At 41.9% G+C, this 24,285-nt stretch overlaps 2 protein-coding genes and 1 long non-coding RNA gene across 23 annotated transcripts in view; 1 reads left to right on the forward strand and 2 right to left on the reverse strand.

The window, feature by feature from the left end:
- The window catches only part of LOC309616225, an 89,794-nt gene extending 85,607 nt beyond the window's left edge, over positions 1–4,187 (reverse strand). For 2 of the 3 annotated variants that reach the window (XR_014237361.1, XR_014237362.1), the window contains exons 1-2: positions 4,055–4,187; positions 4–68 (exon numbers count right to left, since the gene is read on the reverse strand). This is a non-coding gene — a long non-coding RNA (uncharacterized lncRNA). Of the gene's footprint in view, positions 1–3; positions 69–616; positions 3,731–4,054 lie in introns of those variants that run through there. The other variant, XR_014237363.1, reaches the window with a different exon arrangement.
- A 137-nt stretch (positions 4,188–4,324) lies between these two features.
- On the forward strand, positions 4,325–13,883 carry PDCD5 (programmed cell death 5). Of its 2 annotated transcripts, none has more exons than XM_082366553.1 (6): positions 4,325–4,486; positions 5,402–5,439; positions 7,881–7,942; positions 9,422–9,513; positions 10,400–10,471; positions 12,509–13,883. In XM_082366553.1, exons 1-6 carry the CDS (start codon positions 4,334–4,336, stop codon positions 12,551–12,553), a joined length of 462 nt encoding a protein of 153 aa, XP_082222679.1. In that variant the 5' UTR covers positions 4,325–4,333; the 3' UTR covers positions 12,554–13,883. The 2 variants fall into 2 exon arrangements, with proteins under 2 accessions (XP_082222679.1, XP_082222678.1); XM_082366552.1 differs by lacking the exon at positions 12,509–13,883 and adding an exon at positions 10,781–10,973.
- The window catches only part of ANKRD27 (ankyrin repeat domain 27), a 51,895-nt gene continuing 41,249 nt past the window's right edge, over positions 13,640–24,285 (reverse strand). For 17 of the 18 annotated variants that reach the window (XM_082366458.1, XM_082366457.1, XM_082366460.1 and 14 more), the window contains 7 exons: positions 20,798–20,995; positions 19,991–20,110; positions 18,639–18,800; positions 17,483–17,594; positions 16,523–16,601; positions 16,262–16,334; positions 13,640–14,999 (listed from right to left, as the gene is read on the reverse strand). In XM_082366458.1, the coding sequence (XP_082222584.1) occupies positions 14,766–14,999; positions 16,262–16,334; positions 16,523–16,601; positions 17,483–17,594; positions 18,639–18,800; positions 19,991–20,110; positions 20,798–20,995 (978 nt within the window). In that variant the 3' untranslated portion in view covers positions 13,640–14,765. The remainder of the gene's footprint in view (positions 15,000–16,261; positions 16,335–16,522; positions 16,602–17,482; positions 17,595–18,638; positions 18,801–19,990; positions 20,111–20,797; positions 20,996–24,285) is intronic. The other variant, XM_082366467.1, reaches the window with a different exon arrangement.

The following is a 24,285-nucleotide window of genomic DNA, read 5'->3' on the forward strand; positions in this document are numbered from 1 at the left end:
TACTGGAAGGTTAGAGGTGCTGGCATCTTCATCTTTTAAAGCTGGGAGTCAAAAGACACTGTCTATACCTGATGGAATAAGAAAGAGAAGGTGTAAGTGTGTTGCTTAAACTACAAGTTTGGAACTGAAAATAGTAATATGTGTATTAGGAAACTAAAGAAGAAAAATAGGAGTTGTGGAGTGTGTCAAATCCCTATCCATCAGGGGATTAGAAAATGTCTAAACTATATAAATGAAGACATCATAGCATAGGTATGTTATTTAAATATATAGCCTCTTGGGGCTTCCCTGGTGGCACAGTGGTTTAGAATCCACCTGCCAATGCAGGGCACACGAGTTCAAGCCCTGGTCCAGGAAGATCCCACATGCCGTGGAGCAAATAAGCCACCCGTGTGCTACAACTACTGAGCCCACATGCCACAACTACTGAAGCCCATGCGCCTAGAGCCCGTGCTCCTCAACAAGAGAAGCCACCACAATGAGAAGCCTGCGCACCGCAACGAAGAGTAGCCCCTGCTCGCCACAACTAGAGAAAGCCCGCGCGCAGCAACAAAGACCCAACGCAGCCAAAAATAAATAAATAAAAATTTTAAAAATAAATAAATAGCCTCTTAACTCATTTCCTGATGCTGCATTTGCCTTCTCCTCACACACACAGTTTACAGTCCAGCCTCAATGGCTCTCTTGTAGTTCCTTAAACATTTCAGGCAGGCTCCTACTTCAGGGTCCTTGCGTTCCTTCTGCCTGGAATTCTCTTCCATATGATGTCTCTGTGACTCTCTGTCTCTCCTCCTTCAGGTCTTTTTTCAAAAGTCACCATCTCAGTGAACACTTCGCTGATCCACCGCTCCCTATCCCCACTACCTGACTTTTTTTCCTCTGTAGAACTTGACTTATCACATCTAATATACATATTCTGTCTTTTATTTCTATTTATACTATATCTCCACTCCACCAGTACTATGTAGGGGGGGATGCAGTGATGCTTCCCTGTTTTTATTCACCTCTATATACACTGGTACCTAAAACAGTTACTTAGGCACATAGAAGGCAGGCACTCAATACATAGTTAATAAAAGACTAAATGAAGGAATAACTACAGAGCAAGCTGGAGGTAAAGTTTTACCTTTGGGGAACTAAGACTGGGTTGGGTAGGAGTGGGCCAGGAATAGTTGCTTTTCCTCACGTATAACTGACTTTTTTTAACGATATTATTTTGACCAGGGTTTAAAGAAATTATTATTACCTTTACAAAATAAGAAAATGTTTTAAGACATTGTGAAAGAGAAAAAAATAAGACAATTTAAAACACTATACACACACACACGTCTGTACTCACAAGTAAATTCATTCCTTAAATATTTTCATTATTAAACAAGAAAGAATAAAAATAAACAAATAAACATTCATCTGAAGGAACCAGAAAGAAATTAACAGTGGAAATATGAAAAGGAGGTAGAAATAAATAGACAAAGAAGAAAGTAATCAGTACTGATAAATTTCAGTTCCTTGGGGAAAAAAGAAAAACAGCAAAATATTAAAATAGCTGGAAAGCATAATCAAGAAACACAAAGAAACAATAGCCCAAATAAACAATCAAGTCAACAATCCCTAAAACGGATATGACCACAGATACAGATGTGATAGCCAGATGTTTCTAAAATGTGAAACCCTGAATGAAATGAATGGTTCTCTAGCAATTAAAATTATCTTGAGAAGAAACAGAAAACCTGAACAGGCTGATGAAGAAGCCCAAATGGTCTGACAGAGAGTCCTTTCATATCTGCCCTAAAATAGTCACACAACTACATAAAGAATTTATCTTTGTTTTGTGACTTATTTTTTAAACCTTTAAATATTTAATCCATTGAGAATGTATTTTTTATTTAAGGAATGAGGTGAGAAGCCCCATCTCTGCTTATCTGGTTTCCTTCCCTCTTCATGGGTGTGTGCCACTCAGGCATCAGCCCAGGTAGGGCTGCATCCTCCCTGTGAGTGGAAGTCACATGACCCATCACATGGCCCATTGTACAGCCGGTCCACAAAGGGTCTCAAAACGTGACACCCGGAAATAGAAGTCGACTCCAGACTGCCATTTTTATCATCTCTTCCCCCAAAATCTTGCCTGTTTACATATTAGAGAAAAAGCATCCTTAATGTTTAAGAATGTTAAATTCAAAACACATGGATTCTCTATATCCAAGAATTGAAAGAGATATTTATACATCAATGTTCATAGCAGCATTATTCAGGAGAGCCAAAAAGAGGAAACAACCCGGGGCTGCCCTGGTGGCGCAGTGGTTAAGAATCTGCCCGCCAATGCAGACGACACGGGTTCGAGCCCTGGCCTAGGAAGATCCCACATGCCGTGGAGCAACTAAGCCCATGTGCCACAACTACTGAGCCTGCGCCCTAGAGCCCGCAAGCCACAACTACTGAGCCCGTGTGCCACAACTACTGAAGCCCGCGCGCCTAGAGCCTGTGCTCTGCGACAAGAGAAGCCACCGCAATGAGAAGCCCGCGCACTGCAGCGAAGAGTAGTCCCTGCACCCCGCAACTAGAGAAAGCCCGCGCGCAGCAACAAAGACCCAAAGCAGCCAAAAATAAATTAAAAAATAAGAATAAATTAATTTTAAAAAAAAGAGGAAACAACCCAAGTGATGAATGGATAAACAAAATGTGGTTATATATATATATTATATATATAATATATATATGAGAGAAATGTTATTAAATAGGAAAGAAATTCTGACACACGCTACAATATGTGAGACAGGCTGGGGCCTGGGACCCTTTGCTGCAGTGTTTGCACCTGGACAAACCTCTCCTCAAGCAACAAAATACAAAGAAGCTATAGGGACTAAAAATAACTGTGCACATTGTGCATTTGGGGCAAATTCTGGACAAGGTACAAAGAGACCAAAAAGCCCAACTGCCACTTCTGAAGAGCTGGGTGCAAAAACAGGGTGTCGGGAGCATAAGCAGGGTACTGTGCCTGCCCCCCTGCACTCAACACCACCAAAGGGGTGGGCAAAACACCTAAGCCCCCCCCTCTGGCCTGACCCCTGGACCCGCCCCTACCCTCACCCCATATAAGGAACCAGCGCATCCGCCCCAGGGAGTGAGCAAGGGAAACTGTTAACTTGTTCTTTTTCCCCCCTGCTGCAGCAGGGGCCCCAATAAAGCCTTGCCTGAATTTCTTGTCTAGCCTCTGATCAATTTCTATTGATTGGGGAAGGCCAAGAACCCTGGTCGGTATCACATGGATGAATCTTGAAGACATTGGACAAATGTTGTGATTCCACTTGTATAGGTACCTATAACAGGCAAATTCAGAGACAGAAAGTAGAATGGTTCAAGGGCTGGGGGGAAGCGGGGATAGGGCACAGTTTTAGTTTTACAAGATGAAAAGAGTCCTAGAGATTGCACAAGGTGAACGCATTTAACACTACTTAACTGTGAACTTAAAATGGTTAAAGTGGTAAATTTTATATTTTGTCACAACTGAAAAGACAGCACATGCATGACATAGGGTTAGGGACCTGACATTCCGGCCAACACACACCAATGTCCCCACTCCAAAGGCGCGCTTTCACCCCAGGACAGCGTGTGTGTGTGTGTGTGTGTGTGTGTGTGTGCGCGCGCGCGCGCGCGCGCCCCAGGACAGCGTGTGTGTGTGTGTGTGTGTGTGTGTGTGTGTGTGTGTGTGTATGTGTGGAGTGTCCCGGAGTTCACACCACATCCCACAGCCCCCAAGCCAACCTCTGAGGAAAGGCCCATCTGATGCCGACTCTCAGCCTCCAAGTTTGTTTTAATTTGGCTTCGTAACGTCAGGATGACCAGAGAGTCTCTATTTGCTCCAGCCCCACCCCCAACCCACTTTAAGGGTACAATTTAGTATTTCTGAACAAATTTTAAAATTGTGCAACTATCACCACCATCCAGTTTTAGAACATTTCCATCACTCCACTTAGCGTTTCTAAGCGCCCGGATCCTCATCTGTAAATGAAGATAACATGAGCCTAGCACATTACAGGCAACCAACAAATTTTACCTATTATTACACTTGTTGAGGACGGCCTGTTTCTAGGTTACTATCTTTTCCCACACGCAGCCAGATCTTTTCCCGGCTGGCGGCCGCGCGCGCAGAGCACAGATTTGCAGCGGGGAGGTGGAACCGAAGTCCGGAAGGCTCCGCGCAGCGGTTCTGCCCCGCAAGCCGCGGCCAGCGATCGCGGAATCGGGCCTCTCCCCGCACCCTGGCTGGGGCGCGCGGCGCGGCTCCGGGCTGGATTGGTGATGCCTGGGCGCTGCGGGCGCCTGCGCAGTGGGGATGACGGCGCGCGCGCTGAGGGGCTGCCAGCGGTCTCTCGAGTGGGCTGGAGCCTGGCCGCGGCTGCTCGCTCCGGACGGCCGCGCCATGGCGGAGGAAGAGCTCGAGGCGCTGAGGAAGCACAGGCTGGCCGAGCTGCAGGCGAAGCACGGGGTGAGCGCGCCCGCCCCTCCGCCAGGCCCGTCCCCTGAGGGGCGCCGCCTTCTCCCGAGGTGGAGGGCGCGGCCCCGGGCGGAGGCTCCAGGCGCCGACGCCCCAGCTCTCCCCGCGGCCGAGGACCCCGCCTCCGTCGCCGGCGGCCTCCTGGTCGCTTCGGAGCAGGCTCGGTCCCTCTCCCCGCCGTGCGGGGTCTCGGGCGGCCAGCGGACCACGTGCTGCCCCGGAAGGGTGGGGGGGCCTCTCCCGGGCAGGGGCTGGTTCTCGCCCGGGCAGGCATTGGTCCCAAACAGAATTCTCAGCCCCTCGGGTCTCTCGGTGCCCTTAGCTCGTGGACCTAGCCTGCTTCGACTAGCGTTCCTGCTGAATGTTTTCTAGAATTTAATTGTTCCGACCCAAGGGTCTGCTCTGTGCCAGGTGCTGAGGGTACAGCGGGGAACATCGCCTGATGGAGTTAACAGTCCCGGGGAGGGCCAGGCACCAAACTAATCCCGTAGATAAAACGCCCAAGTAAGGGCTCTACTGCCAAGAGGAAGGGAGTAACGTGTTAGGGGTGGAGCGGGATGGTCTGGAAGGGAGGGCTGTTTGAATCTGCAGCGTCCCCAATACCGAAGCACATTTTCTTTTACGGAAATTATTCTTACCACGTAAAACACGGTTTCGTAGAGCAAGGACTCTTCTCCCTAATGGTGGTTTGTATTCTAAAACACTCTGTTAGATTGTGACTTTAGAAGCTTATCAAAACGCTGTAGTAAGTGAAAGCTATCAGTTTGACTTTTGTGAGGCCCGGCTTTTAATTATTTGGTAAAGCCGTCTCTACCACTGCAGGAGCCTGTTAGGTATCAGAAAGAAAACAGGAGTTCCTGTGTTTTTCCTCTGTGAAATTACTAAAAGATAGAATTGTTTTTTCAGGACCCTGGTGATGCAGCACAACAGGAAGCAAAGCAAAGGTATGGGCTGGAGCTCTGAACTGTTTTTTTTTTTTGTTTTTAACGTAGTGGCTCTTTTTTTAAATTAAGGAGTACTTGGCATACAACGTAAGTTTCAGGTATACAGCGTAATTATTCCATATTTGTACATGCTGTGAAATGATCCCCACAATAAGTCTAGTTAACATTTATCACCGCACATACTTACAAACTTTTTTCTTGTGATGAGAACTTTTAAGATCTACTCTGTTGGCAACTTTCAAACATGCAATACAGTATTATTAACTATAGTCACCATGCTGTACATTCACCCCCATGACTTATGTATAACTGGAAGTTTATACTTTTCTGATAATCTTCACTCATTTGGCCCACCTCCCAACACCGATCTCTTGGTCTGTTCTCTATGTTTGTGGGAACTCTGAACTTTTTGAAGGATGGTTTCACCAAATTTTTTTTTTTTTTTTTTTTACTACAGTCACCTTAATAGATGTGTGACTCTTAAAGATCTTCCTGGCATAGTGATTTTTCCAGAAATCATCATCACTGTTTGTTATTACGTTTGTTAAATAAACATGTATGGAACCCCACAGCACTTATTACTCTGTATTGCAATTACTGATAGATGTTTCTCTGCTAAACTGTGATTACCTTAAAACCAACATAATCATAGGACTGCCTCACAGGTATGTGGTGAGGATTGCAGGGGCACAGTGCTTCACATTTAGTAAGTGCTCAGTAGTATTAACTATCCTTCTATTCTCAATGTTATTTTATCCCAGAATATCACAGAGAACCTCACACTTGGCAGGTTTATTGAATGAATGCCAGTTACCCCATCATGCTACCTTTTTTTTCTAACTGATTAAAAAAAACCACATAAGACAAAATGTACCATCTTAACTCTTTTTAAGAGTATAAGTCATGTGAACTATATTCTTATTGTTGTGCAACAGATCTCTAGAACTTTTCCATCTTGCAAATCTGAAACTATGCCTATTAAACTCCCCATGCCCCCACCCCTACCCCCCAGGGTTGCCTTTTAACTCATTCATTCATCCAGCAAATACTGAGCACCTGCTCTGGGTCAGGCACTGTGTTGTGTCTACAGAGATAGGCAAGGTGGAGAAGGTTCCTGCCCTGATGTAGCTTACATTAGAGGGAGAAAACAGATGGTAAGCACCTGGGATAGTGCTAAGAAGAAAATAAAACTACCGCATGAATTTCACTGATTATAAGATGTGCATTTTTTTTCACATGCTAACATATCTGACGTTCGAATGTGTCTCATAATTGATTGCTCTTGTCCTGGATTCTTCCAAAGAGGATTTACTTTTGCTTCTGCCATCACGTGGGTCATTTCTAACTTGAGACCTCTTAAAATTCACTGCTTGAGGTTCCCCCTTTCTCCACACTGGTGCTGTGAATTCAGACAGCAAACCTGCAAGACTACAGCTTGAAGTTCAAATTCTCAGAGACACTTTTTTCTTCCTCCACTCAGGGCCAAGGTCGTTGCACGCACACTTCCTTGCTGTTCCTTTCTGCATAGCGGGTTTATTTCTTGTTTACCTTGTATTGAGGATGTTGCTCTGGGATGATACCCCAGCTTTGAGTGAGGGTCTCCTATTAGACACCTCATCTAGCATGTTTTTCATTCTTGGAGATACAGTATACTATGGTGTGTTTTCTACTCTGTGGCCTCTTAGATTTAGTGAAATGTAGTAAGTTCGTGGCAGGGTTGAAGTACTCAGGAGTGATAAGGAAATGGCCTATGGAAGTGGGCTTCAGTCTGTGTTCCATGAACCCCAGGGCTTCTCAGATGGGGGCAATTAGTAGGCACAGCCAGCCAGAGCTCCCCTTCGAATTCAGCCAAAGAATCTCTGCTTTTGTCTGTGTTACGTATTAAGTTCCTTGAAGGGCTTCATTTGAAAAACAATTTCTGCTTAAAAAAAGTTTGAAACCACTGTCCTGTGAACTTGAAATAGTTCCTACTTGGATAGGTAGGAAGATGCAAGGATAGAAGCAGAGTTATAGTTTAACTCCCCTCCCAACCCAAAAACTAGAACTGAGAGTCTGGAAATATGGGATCTGGTCCTACCTTGGCCACAGTTACCTGTGTCTCCTTAACATTGCCTCCGTGGACCTCAGCTTCTTTAGCTCTAAGAAAATTACAGGGATTAATCACTTGGTCCTTGTAATTGCCTGAAATCTCACTATAAATTTCTAGCACCTCTCACACACTAGGTACTTAATAAATGTTTATAATCGTGGTTGAACTGAAACTCCACTCTGATTAGGTAAATGTGAAGTTTTACCTTTCAACCTCACAAAATATAAAGATATACACTCACAAAATATAATGCTGGCCTTTGAGTATAAGAGTGGATTCGTTACATTTTTCTATGTTCAACAGGAAGGCTGACAGCTTAGTTCTAATTTTACTTGACCTGTTTTTGTTGTAGGGAAGCAGAAATGAGAAACAGTATCTTAGCCCAAGTTCTGGATCAGTCAGCCCGGGCCCGATGTAAGCATCTTCAGTTTTCTTTATTTCCATAAAATTGGCTTGAGTTATTTGAATGGGGAGATATATATGAAATTGTTGCTATCTCTAGATTAAATATTTGTTTAACCTTAAAACGTGAGATACAGATTATTTGTAAGAAATGTTAAGTTTATAAACCTAAAGAAATGTACTTAAATCATTATTAGAAGTACCAGCTCCATTCTCTCCTACCAATGAGATGATCTCCAAGTGCATACAGTCGGCCCTCTGTATCCGTGGAGTCAGAATCCACAGATACAGAGGGCTGATAGTACTACACCATTTCATATAAGGGCTTGAGCATCCTCGGATTTTGGCATCCTCAGGGGGTCCTTGCAGGTACGAAGGGACGACTGTATGAGGTAAAATTTATAGGAAACAACTCTTAAATCGAGTCAGTCACAAAATGTTGCTGGTAGTCGACGTGGGTGATTGGGGGCTCTGGTTTATTGTACAGGCAGACCTTGGGGGACATTGCAGCTTTGGTTCCTGACCACCACAGTATAGTGAGTCACACAAATTTTTTAGTTTCCCAACGCATATAAAAGTTAAGTTTATACTATACTGTAGTCTATTAAGTGTGCAATAGCCTTATGTCTAAAAAAACAGTGTACATACCTTAATTTAAAAATACCTTATTGCAAAAAAAAAAACCTTATTGCTAAAAAATGATAATCATCATCTGAGCCTTCAGCAAGTCATGATCTTTTTGCAATAACATCAAAAATCATTGATCACAGATCACCATAACATATATAAGAATAATAATAGTTCAAAAATATTGTGAGAATTACCAAAATGTGATACAAAGACATGAAGTGAGCAGATGCTCTTGGAAAAATGATGCCAATAGACTTGCTCCAAGCTGGGTTGCCACAAACCTTCATTTGTGAAAAACGCGCTATCTGTGAAGCTCAATAAAATGAGGTATGCCTGTATTCTCCATTTTAGTGTATGTTTTTTCATAATAAAATTTTTCATAAAAATCATGTAGAAAAAAATATTAAATGAGCCATCAGAATGAACCAGTATCTTCTGTATTATAACTTGAAGCCCAGCTTAGAAGAGGCAGGCTTAGATGAATCACTGTGATTATATATGTGTAGTAATATATAAATTGCTTTTCAGAGGGCAATAGTGCATTTTTTTTTTTAAGCATGGAGCTTAGAATCTGAGGACCCAAGTTTAATCTTGGCTCTGCCACGACCTCTGTGTGGTCTTGACTGACGTTGACACAGCTGAACTCAAGTTTTCCTCGTTTTTAAGAGGAGTAACCATAGCATCTGCCTTATCTACCTTGCTAGTTTCAAGACATGAGTAAGTCTGAAGGGCTTTGGAAATGTCAGTGCTTAGTTTCAAGGTGTAATATAAGTGCATTTAGTTCTGACTTTGTGTGTGTGTGTGTGTATAGATATATATATTTTTTTCCTTTTTAGTAAGTAACATTTTTTTCCTTTTTAGTAAGTAACTTAGCACTTGTAAAGCCTGAGAAAACTAAAGCAGTAGAGAATTACCTTATACAGATGGCACGGTATGGACAACTAAGTGGGAAGGTAAGCTTGGACTGCCTTGAGGCAGTTTTAACCTGTTGTTACCTACTTTATCAAAACATTTTCAGAAGGTCAATTATATCTCTTTCTGGTTACTGAATTCTTGTTGAAGCAGTTTTTAAAGGAGAGAATAGTTGTTTCTACCATCGTTCCTAAAAGATAACTAATTGTCTTTTCTAAAATCCTCTGCTTCTTTCCTTTTCTGACATTGCTATGGAACCAGTGACTATTAGGGTCAGCTAGCCTAAATTGCTTCTACACTGGAAACAAGGTTTGTCAGTAATATTAATTAAAACAGGTAAAGTTGCGCTTGTTTTGCAAATGAAGAGGTGCTAAAATTCCTGGTTATTATGTGCATTGCTGTAATGCCATGATGGGTATATTCTGCATCCCTGACCTTGCTTCAAGACCCAGATGAGCCCCACCTGCACTGGGAAGCCCTCTGCTGCCACCACAGCCTACAGGGGTCAGCCCGCCCTGAACCCCTTACACTGAGAATATGTGTGGAAGAGACTACGACTGCTTCATCTTTTTTGAGTGACTCGTCTCCTGCTTTTAAGCTTCTCAAGGTTTCAGGGGCAGAGATGGTGTATCTCTGTCCCTGACACTTAACACAGTGGTGATGAAGGTGTTCTTAAGTGCCTGTTAATTTTGTATTTTTCGAGGAAGCTAACTGATGGATACTTTTCCTCCCTCAAATGAAGACTAGCAGAGCAGATTTTATGTGGAACTTAAACCAAGAGTTATAGCCAGTGGCTTCAGCCCGCTGTCCCACTCTCCTTCCCTCTTGACCTCTACCCCCGCACCCCGGAAGGACTAAAACCATTCAGTCTGCTGAGGTCAATTCTTTGTTTTAAAAAAATACTGTTTTTCTCTATGGTTATCCTAGGTATCAGAACAAGGTTTAATAGAAATCCTCGAGAAAGTAAGCCAACAAACAGAAAAGAAAACAACAGTTAAAGTAAGTTTCCCCAAATGCACACGGCAAAAGAAAGATTGATATTTTAAATAAGCGTTGCATCTGCATGTACTGTATCAAACATGCTTCAGCCCATAGACATTTTCATTTTATAACACAGGGAGGTTTGGGGAGAAAGGCTGCATATATTGAGGGCCTAATTTTCAAGGCTCTTCTATTGTTTTGAAACACTAAGTTGTTTTAAAGACAGACAGAAATGTCTCACTGTAGTAGGTAGAAATTTGTGTTCTCAGAAAATCTGAGTTATGCTTTGTGAAACATGTTATGATACTCATTTAATTTTCCCCCCAGTTCAGCAGAAGAAAAGTAATGGACTCTGATGAAGATGACGATTATTGAATTTAAGATGTCTAGAGACTGGGACTTAATGGAGCAATTCTAGGACAGAGAATACTTGGCAGAAGTTAAGATCTTGATGGGATGTTTACTTTGTTTACTGTCTATATGCCTTTTAAAAATAAACTTGTTATGCAAAATAAAACAATTTGGACAGACTTGTTTTAAAACCATAGCAGAATGAACAGAAGACCTGCATTTTCAATTTTTTCCTTTCCTATCAAAAGCTTTTGAACATGTGTAGCAGCATGAGTATATCCTTTGTAATTGTGACATTAGTGTTAGGTGGGAAAATGGCCTCAGCAGAAATAGAAGCTGCTCAGTCATCTTCAGTAAAAAGAAAATAGCAGTGTCCGGTAACATCATGGGATTTAAGACTCATGGATTAAGCTGAGTCAACTTTAATATTTTCAAGACATAGGTTCTGAAAGCAGGTAAGCTATTTTTCTCCCTGAAGATAGTACTTACATTTAATGTGGGAAAGTTCCTAGCTTCGGTTTCATTTATAATATGCGTTTCAAAGGCATTGAGACTAAATTATCTAACAAATATGACCCCTATCCAAACAACCTTTGTAACTAGAGGGTAACATCCATTGGAAAAAAATTACCAAAATAAGACATGTGGGTAATAATACTTCAACACTAGTAAACATGTTTGTAAGAGAAATGATTTCTAATGATTCAAATCCAGTTGAGACAGTTTAGTGGTTAAACATTTTGGTAGAAATGTTCTGGGTCTTCACTGATAAGGTTGCAGGTAACTTAAAGCAAATGACATCTCTTGGGACTTCCCTGGTGGTGCAGCGGTTAAGACTCTGCGCTCCCAATGCAGGGGGCCCGGGTTCAATCCCTGGTCAGGAAACTAGGTCCCACATGCATGCTGCAACTAAGAGTTCGCCTGCCACAACTAAGGAGCCCGCCTGCTGCAACTAAGACCCAGCACAACCAAGTAAATAAACATATATTTTTTTAAATGTCATCTCTTATATTGTGCTTTACTCCCACCAGGTTATGAAAAACTGTGCTCATAAATTTAAATCATAAACTTAACTCTAGGAAGTTTCCTGGCAGTCCAGTGGTTAGGACTCGGCACTTTCACTGCCATGGCCCGGGTTCAATCCCTGGTCAGGGAACTAAGATCCCGCAAGCCGCGCAGCACAGCCAAAAATAAATAAATAAATAAACTGAACTCTCAAGTGAGCTGTTTGGTGTAACCTTGTAGATAGATGTCCTAGTCCTGGGAGGCCTAGCCCTCGAGGAAGTTCATAACATTTAATGAGAATAGGATTAGTAGCAGGAAAGTGATGGGAAATGTGGTTTATCCCAATCTCCCAATCTAGCTAAATCCCAATCTCTGCTTTAGCTAGCACACTGCTGATATATGTTTAAACTATATTTGAGATTTTACTATGTTTGAGAATTGAAATTTGTAACCATAGATGCTGAAGAAAGTGTTAGAATAAAGTGTCTAGTATTGAATAAACGAATGAGTAGAACCATTAAGAACATCAAAAATTTTTCAGAGTAACAGAGTAAATCATCAAAAGTAAAATGTGATCAAGGATTTTGAAAAAAAAAATCCCAGTTACAGGTAAATTTTGTTTTATGTCTCGTTTACATAGAAATGCTGGCGGGAGACTAGACAATTCTCAGCAAGTTTGCTACACACTTTCTCTTGCAGAATAACCACTGTCCTGATGGCAGCTACCGATGTGAATGTGTTTAAAGATTGTCAACCTCCCATCCTTCAGAGACACGCGAGAATGGAAAGTGACTCTGTACAAGGATAGAGGTTCTTGACTGCATCAAGGGGGTGGGGTACGTTTCTGTCCACGGGGTGGGGGGGGTGGTTATTCTCAACTTTATAATTTAACTTTGAATTCAGAACATTCTTACACAAAACAGAAATTCGGGCATTACCAATTTGAGTTGTCAAATTTATTTTTAAGTGGGAAAGTAATTGGAGAAAAACACAAGTGTTTTTAAAAATAATTGAGGTAATCACTTCAGATTGCTCACCCTGCTGATTACCAAAGGAGCTCAGAAGGAATCTTCTCCCCTAAGATTGACAGTCCCATTCATGGTATTTACATCTCTAGATGAAGGGCACACCAAGCTGGAATCTGCCAATTCAGGTGACACCGCCAGCCAGGGCTTGACCCCAGCTCTTGACGGTGCAAGCAAATTAGCCCCTTTATTTCCATGAACCTGGCTCCTCATTTGACAATTCTACCAGCCAGGACAATTGTTAGAAATTAACTGGGGGTATATGTGAAAGTTTTCAATATTATATTGCACCACCTCCAAAAATAGGTGATGTCAAATATACGTATTTGCATCTTGGAAATGGCCGTGCTGATAAACTGCATAGGGTCAAGTTTCTTAATTAGGATGGTAGAGAAGCACAGCAACTTAAGTCAATAAGGTGGTTTTGTTTAAAAGTGGGGGAAAGGAGTAAAAATGGAACAAAGAAACTTGCAAAGCAACAGTGCTTATTTCCTGTTTGGGCTAAGAAGCTGTGTTATATTGGGTTTTGCTCTTCTGATGTTAGAGGAAATTCAAACATCCTTGTGGGGGCCCTAGACACTGGGCTTACTGGATTAGGTAAGCCTTACTCAGGGCACATGGGTAATGATCTGCTCCCGATGATCCAGTTGACATGCTTCAGCCGTACTTACATCTGTAGCTGAAAAATAAAATGTATCTCCATCCAATGGGGGAAGATGTTTCCATATACAAAGCACATGTTTATAGCAGAAAGGCTGAGAAACACATCTCCCTAGCAAAACAAACTCAAAAAAGTATACCGTGACACGCTCAAGAATCATAAAGTTTACTGTTTCTTTTCCATCATTTGGCACATGTCCAAGGCACATTAGAAAATTAAAAATCATAAATTACTTTGTAGAAAAATAATCAGCCCCTCCCTTCTGTACATAATGCAAATGTTTCCAAGAACGTGCACAGAACCATTTCCCTATTACAAAGTTGTTTGAAAATGTACTCTGGACAAACCCATGTTTGCGGCTCTAGACCAACTGGTAACAAAAAAATAAGAGTATAAGCTATAGAAATTTATAAAAAGGAATAAATGGCAATAAATTCTAATTTAAGGTAACTTTGACCTGGTTTGTGCTGTAAGTTTTGAATCTGAATCAAAAGACTAAGAAAAGGTGTGCCAAGTCTACTGTCTAGTTCAGGAACCATCCATCAGGTGTGACATTTAAGGGAGGCTCTTAACGGAAAGGGATTTTTCCAGAGACACTGCTACAGGTATATAAGTGCAGTGATCAATTATCTGTACTTAATTTTTTAGAAGAAAAATTATACCCAACTTTCCCCACATACATAGTGTAGAACATGTCATATGTGTCCTTTCAACTAAAATGAGCATTAAAATGGCATTTAGGCATCTTTGGGTTCAAGTGTTGCTTGCAAAGGGACATTTTTCAGGTCCTATTATTTCCTTCATTCCAACGCAACATTTCTGCCCGGCCTCCACGGTACCATGAAACCTAAATTGCTTTCCTTCAGCTTATCGCAGAGGGAGGAATCCTTTTAGCTGTGGTTTGCAAGTTTATACACATCCCAGAGGTCTAGCACCTTTCAGTAGAAGGAGGTCAGAATCTGGTGATGAAACCTCTCACTGTAACCAAGGAACCCTAATACATAAGAAGAAGCGTCTTAAGGATCTGGACACTACTGGAATTTTTGTCCTTTCCTTTTCAAGTGTATCCATTAGCTTTGAAGATGAAAGAGATAGTGATTGATAGCTTTTTGTTGTTGCATTCTTTCCATCAGCCACAGAAAAGCTTTCAGGACCTTTCTGCTTTTCTCTCAAGACAAACAGTAAGTTCATTTAGTTCTAAGCTGTACTCATGCTTGGCATCTTCTTGTTGAGGGCTCACTTCTTGGCAGTAGATAATTCCTTATTACTGTTAACGTTGGGAAATGCTAGCCTCTTGGGGAGTGGTCAGGTTGCCAGTAGTCTCTGGGCCCTTGGGTACAACCGCATCATTGACTGCATGTCTACGGAGCATTCGCCTTTGTCCGGGAGCAGTTTGTCTCGGTCCAGGCCTCTCCGGCTGACCATCGTTTCCTTTGTCAGCCGTCTGAGAGCTGCTCTGGCCTGGCAGGTTATTCTGCTTCCGAGTGACTCTTTGCCTCCCTGGCTAAAGAAAAGGTATGATTCAAACAGTTCACATTTGTGCTATACTTGAAACAACCCACACAATAACAGCTACCCTTGAGTGCTTCTATGTGCCATCCAATGTGCTCAGTACTTTCCAGGCATAATTTCAACTCTTAACATCCCTGCAGTGAAAGTATGACATTTGCGCACTCCATGCATCAGACACAATGTAAATGCTTTACATGTTTTCACATTTAATCTTTACAACTCTAACAAACAAGTGTGTACTATTGTTATCCCCATTTTACATACAGCTGAGGAAACAGGATCAGCAAAAGTTAAGCAATCTGCCTTAAGTCCCCCAGCTATCAAGGGAAAAGCTAACACTTGACTGAACCCAGGCAGACTTCAAAGTTTGCAGGTTTCCCAGCCAGCAGCAGGTCTCTTAGCAAAGCCATGGAAGATTAACTATGAAATCAAAATTAGTCATCTTAACAAAAATCACTAATTCTCTAAAAGATTTAGAACTTCAGTATATTTGTTCCAACAAGCCTATGCCACACATACTATAAATTCTATTTCTCATAAATAAGGCATATATTATATTGGCAAGCAGCAATAAGAAAAGCCATGTTTCAGCACGATCCTACTGTATAGCACAGGGAACTATAGTCAATATCTTGTAATAAACTATAGTGGAAAAAATGTGAAAAAGAATATGTAACTGAATCACTTTGCTGTACACTAGAAACTAACACAACAGTGTAAATCAGCTATACTTCAATTTAAAAAAAAGCAAAGCCAAGCCATGTTTTCTGAGAAGAGCCACCTAAAAACACCACAGAATGTAAAGCAGGCTTCTTTTTATAATGAGAATTAAATAGTGCTATAGGAAGCTGGCCACATACAGAATTGTCTATATGAGCAACTTTATACCATACTTGAAGTTTTTTACCCATCTATATACAAATGTGTTTTCTTCCTTACATTAGTGATTAACACATTAGTGAATTTGCTTCCATAGTAAAATGTGAGATAGTTCATCTAGTATGCACACTGTAAACAGCATCTTTCCATGCATTACAACTATTTCCCACTTTTTCTTCACTTTCCTTTCTCAGCTCAGAAATGCATTATTAAATATAACAATAAATGACCATGCCACTAAGGAACTCATTTTAATTGTTAGTAACTCTTATCAGTGAAGGGAATAATGAAATGAGAAATGTGTTTACCATGGATTAGTTTTGAAAAATTCAGGCTTGAAAAAGTAAGATTATAAGCCAGTGTTTAATAACTCACCTCATGCAAAGAATCTGCAGCAAAATTAGGGACACTTCTATCTCTTGCCATAATCTCCCTTGAGGTCCTTCCCCTGAAACCCAAAACAAACTAAAATAAACGTTCGGGATAGTGGTGCAAAATACTCTGGTTGGCCACGAGGTGGAAGCATTTGATGAGTGGAGATTTATTTATAACCCATTAAAGCTGCATATAACCTGCTTGAGTTGTAAGTAAAGCTAAGGTCAAAAGCACAGAAATCAACTCGAATCTTATACTCACTTAAACTGACCAACTGAGTGGACAAAGTAAAACTGTCTTGTAAAAGGTTCATCTGGTAGATCATACATTTTGGAGTTCCCTGTAGATAAAAGGATAAACATCTGAAAACTTCCAAACTAGCTTAAGAATTGTTTAAAAATTATAGCACAGATGCAAACTTTCAACTTTCTTTTTGTTAAAGTTTAACAAACTTTAGGAAATTAAGCACTGCATTTGATTACAGAAACGTATTAGTAGATACCTACTTATTACTGTGTGAACCCCCATGAAACAAAGATAAGTCCTTAACACACTGATATTCCCCAGGCACAGCCAACTAGGGTGAGACAGCCTCAGGATTATCCAGATATGTGAACGGGCTTATTCACATGACTGCGTTGCAAACTACAATTGCAATTTTTTAAAAAAGTTGAACAAGGACCCCATCTAAACTGTAACAACTTTTTAAAAAAGAGGAAAATACTTCAGCCCCACCCCGTTTGGCAGCTGCTGTTCTAATGACCATCTACCTCTGTACACCTGCAGATTAAAAAAGAAGTCTTTAAAGGTAGCATTTACCCCAGATGTCCAGGAAGTGCTGAGAAAAAGGCCTGGATTCAGAACATGAGACATGAAAGAAACTACCAGAGGTGGTCCCTCCTCCCTGGTTGGCGAGTGGAGGCCTGACCTTCAGGGTAATGCCCAGAGTGTCCATCTTACCTCTTTAGGGAGCATCACAATCAAGCAGAAAGCCAGTATCCAAACAATGGAGGAAAAAGGATATTACATACATTTCTGGATGAAATGTATGTTACAGGATGGATGAAACAGGATATAGCATACATTTCTTTGGTGCCTGTATCCCACCCCCAGTCATGATTATGTTTTACATTTACAATTAAGTGAAAACCAGCAACCAACCACTCATGAACTTCCAAATAAACCCAAGTTGAGAATTACAGAAAGGATGTGAGTTCTTACATTTTTTCCTGATCTTGACAGTAACATACTCGTCGTGGTCTGTTTCTCCAACATCATCTAACGTGGCCACGCAGCTTGGTACTACCTGAAGCAACTCCATTATTTTTGAATTCTACAGTGTGAAAGGGAAAAGGTAACAGTAACGTTTTTTATGCTTTCTTAGCAGGTTATTGCCTGTTTTTGATCTAAATGTCAGTGTTGGCATGGCTGGGCAGAAAAGCTAAGAAGCAGCTACAGACAAAACTTTGAGGCCATAAAGCCTAGTGGTGGAGAACAGCACTGCATTTGGAGGATGGCTCTGCCCTCTACTAGGTGGTACTCTGGGCCCGTGTTTCACTGCTCCGTGCAACTGGGTTGACAAGAATAGGATCTATTATTGTAGAATTATCATGAGGTTATCAAGCGCCCAGCACATAGTAAGTGCTCAATAAAAGATATTCATCATTTGAGAAAGTGCTAAATTGAAAGTATAAAATTTTTCAATTCTGTTAAGAAACACAATTGAAAATTAGAAATTAATATACTAAGCCTATAAGTAGGTTGGATTTATGGTGACTTTAATATGTCAGTGGTGTCATTTAACAGCCTAGTAGTCGTCTACCTGAGTAGGAAACTAGATAAAGATTCAACATGAAAAGAGGAACAGTAAAGAGGTCCCTCCTTTAGTCTCCTCCTATTTCCTCACCATTTCTCCATGGCGCACGTCCACGCACTGGGAGGGTGGTAAACCGCGCATCACACTTCTCCTTACAGAACTCAAGGTTTGTTCACTAACTGCACACACTCCCTCCCTCGTGCTGCTAGGACCACAGGCGTATTCCCAGTGCAGGGAGGGTGAGACCAGGATGCTGTGTCAACCTGCTCCTTCCCCATGAGTACCTAACTGCTGGACTGTGTGCCAGAGGCGCCGAGGCCTGTGGTGGGTAGGGGGCACCTCTACCCAGGCCTTTGAAGACTACCCCAGCAGGCCGCCTCTGATCAGGTGACCAAGGACCAGGGATGCAGCCACACTCACAGACTTCCAGCACACCTACTCAGCCTGGCATGGCAAGTCAGAGGTCTGGCTACTGCTCTTTCAGATCTGGTTTAAACACGGGATCCCCGTGAGCTGTAAGGGAGCCTGGGACGCCCTCAGCAATGAAGCGCTCCCACCTACCTGTTCAGCACAGTCTATAGCTGTGCACTGCCTCTTGTTCAAGACCTGAACTGATGCTCCATGAAGCAGAAGCAGCTCCACCACGAAGACGTGCTTTTCTATCACAGCCTCGTGCAGTGCTGTGTTGCCCTTATTGTTAGAAGCATTAATGGAGGCCCCATGCTAGAAAGAGAAACGGCACAATCAGAAGGAATGTTGCATCGATGTGGTACCTATATGGGTGTGCCCTATAACGTTCTTTCAACTTTTCTGTATGTCGGAAATTTTTTTAAGATGTTAGGAGTAAGAGTAATACTGAGGAGAAAAGATTTATGTACAAAGATATTCATGGCAGCATTTATCATTATAACAGGAAAAAAATAAAAGTCACCTAAATGTATTGAGCAGAAACAGTTTAAAAAAAAAAAACACCATGGTACATCCATAATTATGCAACCACTAAAAACTGAGGTTTTAATAAACAGTTTTTGGACTTCCCTGGTGGTCCAGTGGTTAAGAATCCGCCTGTCAATGCAGGGGACACAGGTTCGAGCCCTGGTCCAGGAAGATCCCACATGCCGCGGAGCAACTAAGCCCGTGTGCCACAACTACTGAGCCTGTGCTCTACAGCCCACGAGCCATAACTACTGAGCCCACGTGCCACAACTACTGAAGCCCGCTCACCTAGAGCCAGTGCTCCGCAACGAGAAGCCACCGTAATGAGAAACCCGCACACCGCAATGAAGAGTAGCCCCCACTCGCTGCAACTAGAGAAAGCCCGCGTGCAGCAACGAAGACCCAACGCAGCCAAAAATAAATAAATAAATAATAAAAATAAATTAATTATAAAAATAAAATAAATAAAATAAACAGTTTTCTATGTTAAGTTAAAACAAGCAATATAGAAAACAATACTGATCTAAACTATGTACATTTTTAAAAAGTCACCAAAGTTAGTTGCCTTTCAGAAACAGGGTTATGGAAAAGTTGGGTTTTTCCCTACTTCTAAAAATTCTTCCTTCTACAGTCAACGCATATACCCTTTATCAAGAGAGGAAAAAAGGAGCAGTGACATAAAAGGACATTCAGCTCACACTGCGGGTAACAATTCAACTGACCTGGTTAAATGAGGCAAGATCCAAACCCTCAGCAAAACGGCGTCTCAGTCCTTAACTCTGCATCCCTGATGCAGCTCGGACGCTGAGACTCCGTTATTGCAAAGCTCCCCACCCCAGGGCCAGCTTAAAGCAAAAGCCAAGCGGCCTCCCTCTCCTGCCCCTCCCCGGTGCACTGCCAGAGGCTCGCCGCGTGGCGGTATGCCCATCACCAAGCTGTGTCAGCAGCTCCTGGGCTGGGGGTGAGGGGGTCCTTACCTGCAGCAACAGTGCCGCAACTTCGTGGTGACCTCTGGAACAGGCATAAAGGAGGGGTGTGTTTCCACTTATATCCTTTTTATTGGGTTTTGCATTAGAATCTAGTAGACATTTCACCACCTAGGCCAGAGAAGAAAAGTGTTCAACTTTAATTAAAATTTGCAGGGAGAGATCCTCTAACTTGCTATTCCTTTAACTTTTCTGTAAGCTTATCTAGAAGACTCTTAGATCCATGTCTGACCCTCAGAAGAAAGCAGACCAGTGAAGGGGGAGGGATTAACATTTGCTGAGGGTCTTGTGTGTGTGGAGGTGGTGTACCTGGCATGCGTGTTTTTCATTTAATCATTCCGTCTCCTCTGTGGAGAGCTGTAATTATTACTCCAGTTTCACATGTTAGAAAACTAATGCTAGGCATTACCTGAAATATGATTCCTAGCTTTAAAAACCTTACAGTGGAACTAATAAGGAAAAATGAAAAAATAAATAGATATTGAACTGTTTGGCACAGATGACCAACACCCAAGAGTCAGAGAGACAGCTCCCGGCTGGGGTGAGAATCAGAATGACAGCCTCTGTGCTGCCAGACGTGAATGCCAGTGGGAGGGGGGTTGGCTCCACCCCCAGAAGCCCCAGGGTTCTGTGTTCTGTTGCTGAGTGGTCCTACCGTGTGTATCTCAGAATCTCGGCACTGGGAGGAAGGAAATGGGCCCGTCCTCTGGGCCAGCAAGCAAACCCTTCCCTCGGCAGCACTCCTGCCAAGTTAAGGTTCTAACCCTATACACGCTGCCCAAGAGCCAGGACCCATACCTGGAAGTGGCCCTTCTGGCAGGCCAGGTGGAGTGGGACAGCCTGCTTTGCGTCTCTGGCCCCGACACTGGCACCGTGCTTCACGAGGAGGAGGATGAGGTCCGCCCGACCATGCAGGGCAGCAACGTGCAGTGGGGAGGAGCCATCCTGGTTGGTCACGTTCACACCAAGCCCACTGGCAGGAATCTTTGCCAGCTTCTAATAAGTGCAGAATGTGGAAATGGAAATGTTGTTAGTATTAAGGAAGCCGGCTGAAGGAGCCAAAGCCATCCATCCCTCACAGCCCCTCTGTAAAATCTGGAATTACAGCGGCATCCTGAATCGGGTTGCCCACAGGTGAATTACTACTTTAGAAAGGTATGATACATCGAAGGATTAACTTCCGTTTTCAAGAAAGCAAGCCCCCTACGATGATACCGTTTTATGCCATGGCAATTGAACAGGGAAGGCAAAGTCTGTTTGACAGATAGTGCTGGAACAACTGGACATCCACATATGGGAAAACTGCCCATCAACCCTTACCTCACACCAAACACAAACATTAAAATGCATCACAGACCTAAATGTAAAAGCTACAGCTATTAAACTTCTTGAAGTAAACACAAAAGAAAATCTTTGCAACATTGGGATAAGCAAAGATTTCTTAGATAAGACACAAAAAGCAAAAGCCATAAAAAAAGTCTGATAAACTGACAATAAAAATGTTTAATGTTTGCTCTTTGCATGAGGCAAGTAAGAAAATGAAAAGGCAAGTCATAGAAGGGGAGAAAAATGTTTGCAAATATGTGTATCTGACAGAGGACTTGTACCAACCAGAATTTAAAAGCAAAACAAAACAAACTCTTACAACTCAACAAGACAATCCAACTTAAAAAAAAAAAAACAGGCAAAAGAAAAAAAAAATACTTCACTCTGTATGACAGACTCTAGGTCCATTCACCTCACTACAAATATCTCAATTTCGTATCTTTTTATGGCTGAGTAATATTCCATTGTATATATGTGCCATGTCTTCTTTATCCATTCATCTGTTGATGGACACAGGTTGTTTCCATGTCCTGGCTATTGTAAATAGAGCTGCAATGAACACTGTGGTACATGACTCTTTTTGAATTATGGTTTTCTCAGGGTATATGCCCAGTAGTGGGATTGCTGGGTCGTATGGTAGTTCTATTTTTAGTTTTTTAAGGAACCTCCATACTGTTCTCCATAGTGGCTGTATCAATTTACATTCCCACCAACAGTGCAAGAGTGTTCCCTTTTCTCCACACCCTCTCCAGCATTTATTGTTTGTAGATTTTTTGATGATGGCCATTCTGACCGGTGTGAGATGATATCTCATTGTAGTTTTGATTTGCATTTCTCTAATGATTAATGATGTTGAGTGAAGTAAGTCAGAAAGAGAAAAACAAATACCGTATGCTAACACATATATATGGAATCTAAGAAAAAAAAAAAAAGGTCATGAAGAACCTAGGGGTAAGACGGGACTAAAGACACAGACCTACTAGAGAATGGACTTGAGGATATGGGGAGGGGGAAGGGTAAGCTGGGACGAAGTGAGAGAGTGGCATGGACATATATACACTACCAAACGTAAAACAGATAGCTAGTGGGAAGCAGCCGCATAGCACAAGGAGATCAGCTCCGTGGTTTGTGACCACCTAGAGGGGTGGGATAGGGAGGGTGGGAGGGAGGGAGATGCAAGAGGGAAGAGATATGGGAACATATGTATATGTATAACTGATTCACTTTGTTATAAAGCAGAAACTAACACACCATTGTAAAGCAATTATACTCCAATAAAGATGTTAAAAAAAAAATAGGCAAAAGATTTGAAAAGACTTCACAAAAGAAGACAGTTGAATGGTCGGTCAATGAGCACATAAAATAACATATTTAGTTTTCAGGGAAATGCAAATCAAAATCAGGAATCACAAAACCAAAGGGTCAGAAAGCAGATCAGTGATGGTCAGGGGATGGAACATGGGATGGGGCAAACTTCAAAGGGGCAGGAAAGAATATTTTGGCTGATAGAGATAGTCTATATTTTGACTGTGCTGGTGGTTACACATTCGTTTGTCAAACCTCAGAAAACTGTTTGCTACTTATCTCTGAAGTTCACCTTCATTTTTATCATGGAACTTCCTTTTTATTCACAATGGTTTTAAAACCAATCATGCGGATATAAGAACAATCCATCAGTAATTAAAAGGGCAAACAAAACAAACCAATAGAACTAAAAACAGACATTAAATTGTGATGTTGAATCATATATTTGATAGTGGAATTAATGTCAATGTTTTCTGTGATTGATCAAGGATTAAAACTTGGGTTATTGGGGCTTCCCTGGTGGCGCAGTGGTTGAGAGTCTGCCTGCCAAGGCAGGGGACACGGGTTTGAGCCCTGGTCTGGGAAGATCCCACATGCCGCGGAGCAACTAGGCCCATGAGCCACAGCTACTGAGCCTGCGCGTCTGGAGCCTGAGCTCCGCAACAAGAGAGGCCGCGATAGTGAGAGGCCCCCGCACCGCGATGAAGAGTGGCCCCCACTTGCCGCAACTAGAGAAAGCCCTTGCACAGAAATGAAGACCCAACACAGCCATAAATAAATAAATAAATAAATAAAAAATAAATAAAAGTAACCCAGAAGGAGTGCAATGTAGCATCTCTGTTAAAAAAAAAAAACAAAAAAAACTTGGGTTATCTAGTTCACTTTTCGATGATTAAAAATGTTATCTCTTTAAAAAGCTATGCTAAATTTAAAGGGTGAATTTCACTGTATATAAATTATACTTCAAAAAAATCAAAAACAAGCAGATGAAGAAGTAGAAGGGAAGAACATGATGAAATACCACTGCACACTTACCAGAATGGCTAAAGTTAAAAAGTCAAAATACCAAGTGCTGGCTGGGATTTGGGGCAACTAGAATTCTCACACCCTGCTGGCGGGAATGAAAAATGCTACAATCACTGTGGAAAACTGGTCATTTCAAGTTAACATATACCTCCTGCATAACCCAGCAATTATACTCCTAGTTAATTACCCAAGTAAAAATATATTTACACAAAGAACTGTACACAAATGTTCACAGTTGCTTTATTCACAAAGCCACAAACAGGAGACTACCAAATGTCCTGATTCCAGGTGTTGCATGTAATCAACAGTTTATTCTTTATCGCTGAACAGCGCCCCGTGGCATGCCCCTGCCGTACTTTGTTTAGCAGTTCACCCAGTGAAGGGCACGTGGGTTGTTTCCAGTTTGGGGATACCGCAAATAAAGTTGCTGTGTACATCTGTTTACAGGTTTTTGAGAGAACATAAGTTTCCATTCCTCTAAGATAAATGCCCAGGAATGCAATTGCTGAATCATGTGCTAATTACATGGTAATTCTATGGTTAGTTTTATAAGGAACTGACAACAAACACTGTTTTCCAGAGTGGCTTTTATATTCCCACCAGCAGTGGATGAGTGAACCAAGTCCCCC

This window comes from Balaenoptera borealis (assembly GCF_965194805.1).
Source record: "Balaenoptera borealis genome assembly, chromosome: 19".
In the NCBI taxonomy this organism is placed as follows: Eukaryota; Metazoa; Chordata; class Mammalia; order Artiodactyla; family Balaenopteridae; genus Balaenoptera; species Balaenoptera borealis.

Bases quoted from the DNA above. Each gene is read 5' to 3' on its own strand.
- PDCD5 (XM_082366552.1), top strand. From the start codon at position 4,334: ATGACGGCGCGCGCGCTGAGGGGCTGCCAGCGGTCTCTCGAGTGGGCT. The intron at 4,487-5,401 runs GTGAGCGCGCCC...TTGTTTTTTCAG, and splicing joins AGCTGCAGGCGAAGCACGGG to GACCCTGGTGATGCAGCACA. The intron at 9,514-10,399 runs GTAAGCTTGGAC...TGGTTATCCTAG, and splicing joins ATGGACAACTAAGTGGGAAG to GTATCAGAACAAGGTTTAAT.